Genomic DNA, 11,384 nt, shown 5'->3' with positions numbered 1-11,384 from the left:
CTGTGAAGAAAAAACATAAAAAAATAAATTATTATCTTAGTTATAAAAAAATATAACAATTAATCGATGTAACAAAAAAAGAGAAAATGAAGTCTGTAATCCTGTTCTTCGTTGTAATCGTAATTCAAACCTCATTTTCTTAGACCTATCTGTTTATTTTAGATATGAGTAACACGGTCACATGTTGTCTTTGTTCTTACTTCATTTTGTGCTTTCTATATATTATAGCCTTTCCAAACATCCAAGTCTCTCATGAGATGGTTCCTATAATTTATAAATAAATAAATAAAGAAAAGAAACCAACAAGTGGTGGAATTACTCTCATCTCATAAATATTTAATTGGAACTGCTTTCATAAATATTATACTTTTACTAATGATAGTTAGGTTATCTTACTTTTATGACTCATAACATAACGTCATCTTTTAATATAATCTTAATTAAGATTTAAATTCATCATAAATTTTTCATAACTTTAAACGAATCTCTATTAAATTTTTGTGGCTCTTTTATAGTTAGAATTTTTATATTTTTTTTATTGAATGTTAATATTTTTTTTAACTGTGTAACCGATATCTTACCCGTCATCTTACTTGATCTTACTCCTAAAGGTGTAAGGTAATATGATTTTAATATAAAATAATACTGTGGTTGATGTAAAACAATAAAAATATTTTATCTTTTTCAATGACGATGTAATGAATACAAATCATTATGTAATGGTGGTGATAAGAATAATTTCTTTATTATTTTAGATAATGACATGAAACTCGTTGAAAAACATGACGATTTCATTATTCAATATGTTTTTTATGAGATAAATAAAAGAAACTTGTTATTTTATATAAATCACATAGTTTTTTTTTTTATAATTACAAAACCTTATATTTCTATATACATAAAGATAAGTAAGCAAAATGGCAAGACAATATAACAATCACATCACTTAGTTAATAATTTTTTTTAATAAAAACTCAATTGAAAATAGACAATTTTGTGAAGAAATTAAAACTTAATTAAATATAAGTAATAGTATGTCATGTTTGCCAGTGTCATAAAGCTCATTTAAATATGTTATTACATTTTAACTTAAAATATTTATTATTATGAAATATTTCTTTGAAATGATTTTTTTTCTTAATAATTTTTATTACCATAACTCTTAAGTGTATTACAATGTTAGCATATTTCAATACAAAAGTTTACCCATGTCTTAAATTTATTGTTATGATAGTATACTTCAATGTAGAGGTCTTATAAGACATATGTCTTAAATTATGGAATATTTCTCTGAAACAAAAGTTGTTGTTAGGAAATAGAATAATGTTTATAAGAAGACATGCCAATGGATAAGGAGAGATATCCAAGGTTATTTACAAACATAATTATAAAGGAAGACATATTAAGCTAATTTGAATTTTGGAAGGAAGATCAGTTATCCTAGAGAAGAGAGTGGTTTGAATGGGAGAAAAATTTAGTGATTAACTTTTTGAATGAACTAAATGGGACAAGTTTATATACAATAAAGGAAGATGAGTGACAATCAAAGAATGAAACACAAGAATACAAAGTTTAATCGACTTACAGAAAATTAAATTTAAAAAACAATGTTCAAAGTGGTTATAGACATGATGTGTTGTGGAAAACTAAAACTAATTTGTTGGTAATTACGTTGATTATTATTTTGTGAAGGTTTGAAACTTTTTCTATTTATAATAACCCACCTACATTTATGATTTTTTAATTTAATAAAATCTATTTTTTATAATTCAAGGAACATTAATGTTTACATTCACAGAAACACTTGGTAAAATCTTTTTTAAAAAAGTTTAATGTACTTCTTGATTTGATGGAGTTTGTGTATAATCAGAGAAAGAAAAAAAGTGAGAAGGTGAAGACGACAAAATTAAGGTTTTTAAAAAGATAAATAAAGTTAAATGGTAAAAGTTAAAATTTTTTAACTTCAAATGTTTTTGGAATAAGAAAAAATCTGAGAAGGTGTAAGAAGCAATTGGGGTGGTGGAGAGAGTAACTCTCGGTTTCTTTACTTCCTTCTGGTATTGTAGTTTCAACTCTTTTAATCCATATCCTCTCTCAGGCCCATAAATTCTAGAATGAAGTAGTCTTATGTTATATTTGTTTCTATAAATCTTGATAAAATCACATAATACTTCATCTTCTCTACATTTGGCTAAGCTATGCATGTCCATGTGAGTACAGAAAAAAAATAAAAGATGCTGAATACAATAAATCTTGAGTTATCAAACACTACTTGTATAATGAGCAGGTAGTTATATAATCAAACAATAAAAAAATATGCCGACATAAATAAATTATATGATTGGAAGTCTTCCAAAAAAATTAACATAGCATGGAAAATTATTAACTATTATTTGTTAAATTACCATAACAAATAACTAGAAAGAAATAAAAATAAATTCAAGAAAAATGAATAAAGAGTGTTCAAATAAAAAAGAAAAAGGGGTTGGATATTAATCAATATGTTAATATTAATATGCACTTTCTATACTATCAATAACATATTTATTGTGTACGATAAATCTGTTAATTTTTCAATAATTTCTTTTGTCATATGCATATTATATTAAAATTTTTCAAAAACGACATGATTCATGCGTGAATCTGATAAAGTGATAGTAGAATCTGTCTTAGATGTATTGTAATGACAAAAATTTGGTGGTTCATAAAAATCACAATTCTAATTAATATCAACATTACTGTCTTAAAGCAATTCCATTGTCAAGTGCTGTGTAATGGCAAACTAAGACACTATCCATGTAAAAAGGAATGATTGCTAGGTTTTAAAGAAGCACAACATATAACAATAACCAATAAGTAAATTCTGCAGTAACAGTCATTTTGATATATTACATTAAGGCGCAGTAACAGTAAATTCTGCACTAAATTCCTAGACAATACAAAAACACAGAGAGTCCAACTCAAATCCAAATGGGTTCAAACAAGATCAGAGGACAAACAGAACAAAAGGAGAACTAAGAAAAGTTGGTTTAGGTTCATGAAAATCGAAGTAGTTACGATTTGTAGTTTTTCTTGTCATTAATTTCTCTTAGACTACAAGATTTATGAATAATGGAGCTCAATAAATTATGAATAATGGAGCTCTATAAATAAGATGAGAGGCAAGTTGCATTTTTATCATAAAAAAACGTGTTTAAAGCACAAGAAAAAAATGGAGAAAATAGCAAAAAAGACAGTCAATTTAAGAAGAGAAACTAGTGATTAATTTATATACTAATATATAAACTAAAAATTAATGATAATTAAAATAGGTTATAATTATAATATTAATAATATTAATTATCAAGATTTTGATCATGAACAAATTGCATACTATCAAATTATCGAATCTTGATTTGTATATCCTGTTTAAAAGGTTGAATTCTATAATTAATATACTTTTTATTATTGCTAAAAAGAAATACAATAAGGAAGAGTACTTTAAACAACTTGAAATGTAAAAAATGTGACACCTTCGCAGCCATTGAAAAAGTAATGACAAATTTCTCTCTGAATAAAATATGCGAAAGTCAAGCTCAATTAATTTAGATTAGAATAGGATTTTGGTGGTTTTGATCTTGAAGAAACGATACAGTTTTGATCTTGAAGAAACGATACAGGGCTTATAAATTTGTTGTGGTTTCAACATTATATTGGTTCTCATGTATTTTAATTCGGTGCTTCCCATTATATTAATGCATTTATCTTAACATGCTAAAGACCATTATAACAACTAATACAAAATATATTTTGATGTATATTTTGATATATATATTTTGTATGCTACATATCATTTTGGTTAATAAATTAGATTGATTGAAAAACCAATTACACCGATCATCTAGATTGATTCGCATATGGATCAGTACATCCTTGAGTTAATTACTCTGATAAATCACTCTTGAGTCTTGGATCGATCACTTGGTCGATTAGATTGGTCTATCATCCAGACTAACAAGTAAATTGATCAGTAAACCTTTAGGCTGATATCCATATTGACAGGATGACTGACCGGTTGTAGAATAAAGGTCAAATTAACACTTAGTCAATAATAACTACAAATCAACCAACCGACTATTGTAGATTAAGGTATGATTGAATCGTGATTAAACCAATTAAAAGGTAAAAACTCATAACAACTACTTTAAATGAAGGTATAACGTATGATTGTTTATACACACGCATCATTGCATTTAATACTTTTCTAATCGACCACCTACTAACTTTAATACCTTCTGCAAGTACCATTCAAGCAGTGTTGGATGAACATGAGACCTTGGAGATCAAACGTACAAGAGGTAGGAGCGACACACAACAAAATGTTCGGGAATTGGTAGTACTCTACCAACCCATATTGAAACATTTTGGTGTCCACCGTGGGACCAAACAATCATTTCTTTTAATCTTATGGTAACTACAAGGAACAAGACGAGAAATATAGTAGTGAAAGATATCAGCGAGCAGCATATCGACCATTTGGTCGACCATTTGGCCTCAACCTCTTGGCCTCAATTTCTTTGTCAAAATTTCAATCTTGACATTTTGGCTTCGGCATTCGATCTCACCCATTCATCCTCGATCAATCAGCTTGTTCAGTCATTCGACCTCAACCACTCGGTCTCAACCTCGACTTTGTCATTCGACCTCAATCATTTGGTCTTAGCCATTCGACTAGTCAACCTCAACCTTTCAAGCTCGATTTCTCTATCGAGTTTTCAGTCTTGACATTTCGATTAGTTTAGCCATTCAGCCTCAATAAGTCAGCCTCTTCCTGTCGGCTTGTCCAACTGTTCAGCCTCAACCATTCATCTCTGTCAGTTGGCCTCAACCTCTTGGCCTTATATTCTTTTTCGAATTTTCAATCTTAACATTTCAATTCGGCCACTTAGCCTCAACAATTCGACCTCAATCACTCGACCTCGATTTCTATGTTGACTTTTCAGTCTTCACATTTCGACTCAGCCATTCAACCTCAATCATTTGGCCTCAATCATTCGAATTCGACCATTTAGCTCGGTCATTCAGCCTCAACCTCTCGACCTTGATTTTTATGTCGACCTTTTAGTCTTGAGCTTTTGGCTCATCTATTCGACCTCAACCTCTCGATCTCGTTTTCTCTGTCGATTTTTCAATATTCACATGTCGCTCTATTAAGCCATTCGGCTCAACCTCTTGGCCACGATTTTTGTATTGACTTTTCAATCTTGACGCCTCGACTCGACAATCGGCCTCAACCTTTAGGCCTCAATTTCTCTCTTGACTTTTCAGTATTAACATTTTGGCTTGACCTTTCAACCTTAACCTTTTGGCCACGATTTCTCTGTTGACTTTTCAATCTCGACATTTCGGCTCAACCATTCAACCTCAACCATTCGACCTTAATCAGTCAGCTTGTTCAGCCATTCGGCCTCAACCATTCAGACTTAATCATTCGACTCGATCATTCAGCCTTAACCGTTCAACTTGAATTTCCTTGTCGACTTTTCAGTGTTGGCATTTCGGACATTTGACCTGAATTTCTTTGTCAACTTTTCAGTCCAAGCATTTCAGACTCAACCATTCAGTTTGGCCATTCAGCCTCAACCATTATTTGTGTAAGGGTGAGTTCTAACCAAGGAACCCCTCTCGAAAACTCTATTGTGTAAGACCGAGTTTCAACAAAGGAACCCCTTCCAAAAACTCAATTGGGTAAGGACAAGTTCCAACTAATGAACCATTTTTTATCAAACTAAAACATTTGGGTAAGGACAAGTTCCAACCAAGGAAACCCTCTTGAAAACTCCATCGACTAAGGATTAGTTCCAACAAAGGAACTCCTTCAGATCGAACTACAAACATTCTGGCATACACGAGCATCAAGTACTTCTTTTCTTATCAAACCCCTTAGTCCCTTCAGTTACAGGTACTCAGGTTTTAGGGCAGGGTATGGTATATACCTTTTTTATTAATAAGTCAAGCTGACTAACGAATTGACCAGACCGATCACTAAGACCGACTGGTAGAGCCTTAGGCCAATCACATTGACGATCACCCATACCGATTAGCAGACCGACCAATACACTCTTGGGCCGATCACCGTGGACGATCATCCATACTGATAACATGATCAACCGACACTAGTATAAAAATATTGTATAACGTCGTTGTTTTTCGGCCTTTCACGTCGAATTTGAGATCGACGTCATATCGGGAGACGTTAAATTGACGTTGAACATAGAATAATTCGACGTTAATCAAATTAGCGTCGAATTTTTTCAATATTCGATGTTAGTCAAATTTTTTTTGTTTTTTAGTTAATAGTAATCCTTTTTTACAACTCTACGAGACTTAAAAAGTAGAAAAATAACAAATTTCAGTTTTTGATATTTTATAAAGCATGAATTATGAACGTGTAGTCTAGTATCAACAACAAACAATAATAACAAACAATAACAAACAACAGTTCAATCAAACAACAACAACAACAAACAGGTTCAACCAAACAAAAACAACAAACAAGTTAAAAAAAAACAAGTTCAACCAAACAAAAACAACAAACAAGTTAAAAAAAAAACAAGTTCAACAAATAAGTTCTTCAAAACGAAAACGAAAACTAACCTTCAAAAGTGGGTTCATCGAAATAAACCATTGCCACCAGTGAGAGAGAAAACAGAATGCGCCTATGAAGGACAAAAACACGAAAATAATCGGTCAAAACAAACGAAAATCATACCTAGAGTAGTTAATTAACATGCATGAGTAACAAATGAAAGAAATATTACATGTGATGGTCGTCAAACTTCGTTCCAAAAAAGTTTGAGCAGACAAGAGAGTATTGCGCGCTAAGATAAAGTGAATAAATTTTCAATCTCCTGTTCAAATTTTTATTGAATTCACTAACCTTTTAATGTCTAACGCTGGAGCATTCAACGTTTTATATTCTTTTGACGTCTAATTCTAGGACCACTCGGTCAGCCAAAGGACCGGGCGACTAACCATCCAGTGAGAAAACAATCGACCAATCTGAAAATTATTCTGAGTAATAATAACCATCAATGGAAAGTTAATGAAAATAATTGTCATTTATTGACAATTAACAGGAATAATGCTAGTTAGTGGTTATTAATGAGTCAAACATAATGGTAAACTCATTATAATAATTTATAAATATTTGTCTAACAGAGAAAAGGCAGGTAATTTGAACTCTAATTACTAGTCTTTATTACAAGATTATTACGCAAGTCACTTAATTTGAGCGTCGGTCTTTTGTAGGCACCCTCGACCGGAGCTAAGACAAGGAGAAGAGAGAGAACAATGCAATTAGATGATCGAGCGAACAACTTTGAATACTTTGGATTAGGATTAGGGATCTCAGTCCTACTTAAATAATATATATAAACATATATATATATATATAAAACATATATATATATATATATATATTTACCAAATTTGATATTGATGACAGATTTCAATATGCCACATCTGAATTAAAGTTCTTACACATAACAAAGATCGATTAATTAACAGAATTCGAAGTTGAATGACGAAAGGCACTAAACAATTATAGGAAAAACAACCCATGACCTAAACAAGGATACCTGACCTAGAAACAAAATAAAATAGCAAGACAGAACACAAACTTGTGATCATTCATGGTATCTCCTATGATCCCAATTTCATATTCTAGCCAACCTGGCCAATGATTTCGTCCACTACCATTGTCCCTTAGCACATCCAACCATTGTCCCTTAGCACATCCAACTCTCGCTTGGCACTTGGTTAAGCAGTTTCTCTCACCTCAACTTGGTCGGTTGTATCATCCAACCTTTTCACCATTTGTTTCCTCCTTACATAAACCTTAGTCACCTTAGGCTTGGTCATTTCATTGACTAACTTCTCATCATGTTTTTCCTCCTTCTTCTCTTCAATAGGAACAGTGACAGTGGGTACTGTGTGTGGTGTGTTGACTCCAGATGGCTCACCATCCCCAGTTGCATCAGACTTGATAGAACATTTAAACTGAGTTTTCCCTAATTCCTTTTTCAGTAAACGAACCTTCAACTCAGGGTAACTTGGAGCACTCAATTTTTTACCATAATCTCCAACAGCTTCAATCATTTTCTTGAAGCTTTTAGAGCGTGCAGCATTAAATGGAATTCCATTTTCACGGAAGAATTTGACAATGCTAACCCTTACCTTCTTAGCACAAGCATCTCTTCTACTGGTTTGTTGGTTTTCATAAGCTCTCCTAAGTTTGAGCCTGATTTCGGGTGGAATTTTTTGGCAAGAATTAACATCACCCTTCAGCCCCATTTGATGTTCTTTCGCTCTTGTTATTCCCCCGGTTGTTGTTTCCAGACAAAAGTCACATGTGACAACACTCTTGTTGTTGACATCTCTCAAAGAATTCCATTCCCAAGCCATATCAAGGTGCCGGCCACCTTTAGACTTTGCGATTGATGATGCAGCCTTTCCAAACATTAATGGTTTTCTTAGTGGCTGAGAGAAAAACACACATAAGAGTCAGAAAACAGAAAGACTAAGAATAAATAATAAAGAGCCAAAAGTAAATGGAACAAGAAAGGAAGCACACAAAATGCTCTAATTCTCATGAAAAAAACACCTAATAGAAATTAACTTACACCATCACTTCTATCAGTTTTCTCAATTTTTTCTTCAGCTTTCCCATCGGCTATCGCCAAAAGTTCAGAAATTGGCTCCTTCGTGACCTGATTTAGCTTGCTGCCATCGGATCTTTCACCACGCCCCTCCATAATGCCACGTATCTTTTGCTTAAAAAATAGAATTGTAAAGTTCTTCAAAATTTATCAAAATCATATCAAAGTTTGACTAGAAGTTGAAAAAATAAAATAGCACGAATTGTCAGTGACTGAACATTGATCACAGTGCCATAATGCAGAAAATGCAAACACCGTTTAGGGAAAATACGACAAGGAAAACGTGTGACCTAAATCAAATTAAAATTGTCAGTGAAGAAAACGGAAAAGAATTAACTTACAGTATCAATTCCATCTTTTTCCTTAATTTTCTTTTGATGTTTCTTAGGTTTTGCGAGCAAAATATTTGAATCAGCTTTTGAATCTTCAGTATGAAGGGGTCTCTTCGATCCTGCACTGCTCATGTTCTGCCAAAGAGATTTCGTAAGCTAGAAGAACGAACATCACATGAATTCGTAACCAAAGTACACCACACAGAAACCACAATTCATCAAAGGAATTTACAACTCTGGCTAGTTAACTATAATATAAGCTTAATTATAATCTTAAGCACAGGGATCAAGTCCCAGAGATCAAATCATTACCCTATAGCGTTTATGTTCTCAACAAAAGAACAATTTTAAGAGATAAACCAACAAGCTAGAAACATTTTTAAACTGAATAAATGCAGATCCTGGACTGCTTCTGTATTCCTTAAATGCATCCTAGGTATGCAGTGCTGTTGTCAGAAACAAATTTTGAGAATAGAGACAACAATTCACCGAAAAAAAAAAATGCTGTCATTGGAGAATCAATGTGTGGTTTAAAAATTAGTTCAGTCTAGTGAGAACCAAAAACCAAAATTTATGTTTTATAATGACTCAGGTAAACGTGGATTAATAGTGTATGAATCTTGATAAATGTCTAAGACCCTTTGAAAGGACCAATTATACACACATCAGAATAACACATTATTAGATACACATACACCAATCACTTAATTCACAAACGTAAATAGTCAAACAAAACGAAATTTTCACTTCAATTTCAGATAAACCCTAACAAAAAGAAATCTAAAACAAAACGGCTGACGCAAATAAACAGCATTGACTACGTACGTTCCTACAATCACAGAAAACCAAGCAACAACCTCAACAAAACAGTCAAAACCTTTGAAAACAAGCAAAACATGAGGATTCATAAAAAACTACGTAAGGATGCATCTATGCATCCATAATAACACCATCAGGGTGCCAATTAGATGGTAATCAAGCATGGTGTCCGGTGAATGCTTCCATGTTCAGGTTTCGAGAACGAGAAAACCGAATCAGAATCCATACACCGTTTACGTTATCGTACTTTGAACAACACAAGAATTTGTGAAGTCGTATAGCAACATTGGTTTTATAAACTAAAACAGAAGATCATTATTTTGAAGTAGAAAAAACCGTACTGCAGAGAAGAAAAGTAAACTGTAGAGAGCGAGAAGGGTGTGAAGTGAAAATGGTGGTGCCAGCCAGAGAGAGCTTGGAATTTGGAGAAGGTGACGAAGAAAAGAAGAAAGGAAAAAAACTAGACAAAGAAAAAGTGCAGAGTGAGAGGTTTTGTATTAGAAACAGTGACAAGATGTGACTGCTCCAAGCACAATTAGTTCATATTTATATGCAAAATATTAATTAAGGTCCTATGAGTCAACATAATTATTTTTAATAGTTGTCATAAATTTTCAGTTTAAAACCTGGAACTTTAAATTGATATCATAAACTTTCCTTGTAATGGCTAGGGCATGTGTTTTTTTCAGACACAATGAAGTTTCTATCTGTCACCGACCACGTAATTTGTGGGATGATACAGAAAAAGTTAATGTATTTTGAATTTCTTTTTTTTTTTTGCTTTTTAATCGTTTGTTATTTTACTTAATCGTAAATTTAATTTCGAAATTATGTTCAAAATGAAAATATGCCTTGATATTATTATTCTTTTTTCTAAGTTAATATAATTAGTGCTTTATTTTTTTAATCATTTGCTATTTTACTCTAGGAATTTATTTGTGCAAATTAAACAGGAGAGCTTCGAATTGGGTTGAAAGTTGAAAATGCATTTAATTTTTCAGCAAGTTTTCATTGAGCTTAATTGTTCAAATTTAGCTCAAAAAATAATAAATTCTCAAGTCTTCAAGCAGATTTCTGCTAAGCTAATTTTGCAACTTAATAATTTACGCAGTAAACTCAAGCTGGATCTATAATTCGTGGAAGACATAAAATTTATACATTGGGAAGTGATTTTGGAAGTAATTAAATTAATTAAGTTTATCATTATTGCTTTTATAGCACATGTAACAACACCTCAAGAAGGCTTTGTGAATATTATATGTTGTAAAAATTAGTTTTATTGAAGAACTAGTTGATTAATAACTGAAGTGATTTGGAATAAGCATGTTCATTTATTACCTACACTATATAAAGCCTCCCTAGTATTCAACTGTAATAACCGCTTAATAACTCATACCCAATTAACTTTAAAAACATAGTAAATGAGTGAGTCCAAATAATCCTATTTTTGAGCATGGATTAACTCAGTTGAATGTCTACTTCTATAAACTTGACAAACTTCTTTAATTCATTTGAGTTTGCAAAATTTCACACG

General features: G+C 32.0%; 1 protein-coding gene across 1 annotated transcript; it reads right to left on the bottom strand.

The window, feature by feature from the left end:
- Positions 1-7,485: 7,485 nt before the first annotated feature.
- LOC148204896 (uncharacterized) lies at positions 7,486-10,347 on the bottom strand. Its single transcript, XM_088109291.1, has 4 exons — positions 10,192-10,347; positions 9,041-9,166; positions 8,664-8,813; positions 7,486-8,520 (listed from the first exon to the last, which is right to left on the bottom strand). The coding sequence occupies exons 2-4, from the start codon at positions 9,161-9,163 to the stop codon at positions 7,801-7,803; spliced, it is 993 nt and encodes a 330-aa protein (XP_087965417.1). The 5' UTR covers positions 9,164-9,166; positions 10,192-10,347; the 3' UTR covers positions 7,486-7,800.
- Positions 10,348-11,384: the final 1,037 nt, after the last annotated feature.

This window comes from Vigna umbellata, chromosome 1, assembly GCF_029865625.1.
Source record: "Vigna umbellata cultivar VRB3 chromosome 1, Vumbellata_1.0, whole genome shotgun sequence".
Lineage (NCBI taxonomy): Eukaryota > Viridiplantae > Streptophyta > Magnoliopsida > Fabales > Fabaceae > Vigna > Vigna umbellata.
The sequence above is the reverse complement of the archived record's forward strand: the minus strand, read 5'-3'. Positions and strand labels throughout refer to the sequence as shown.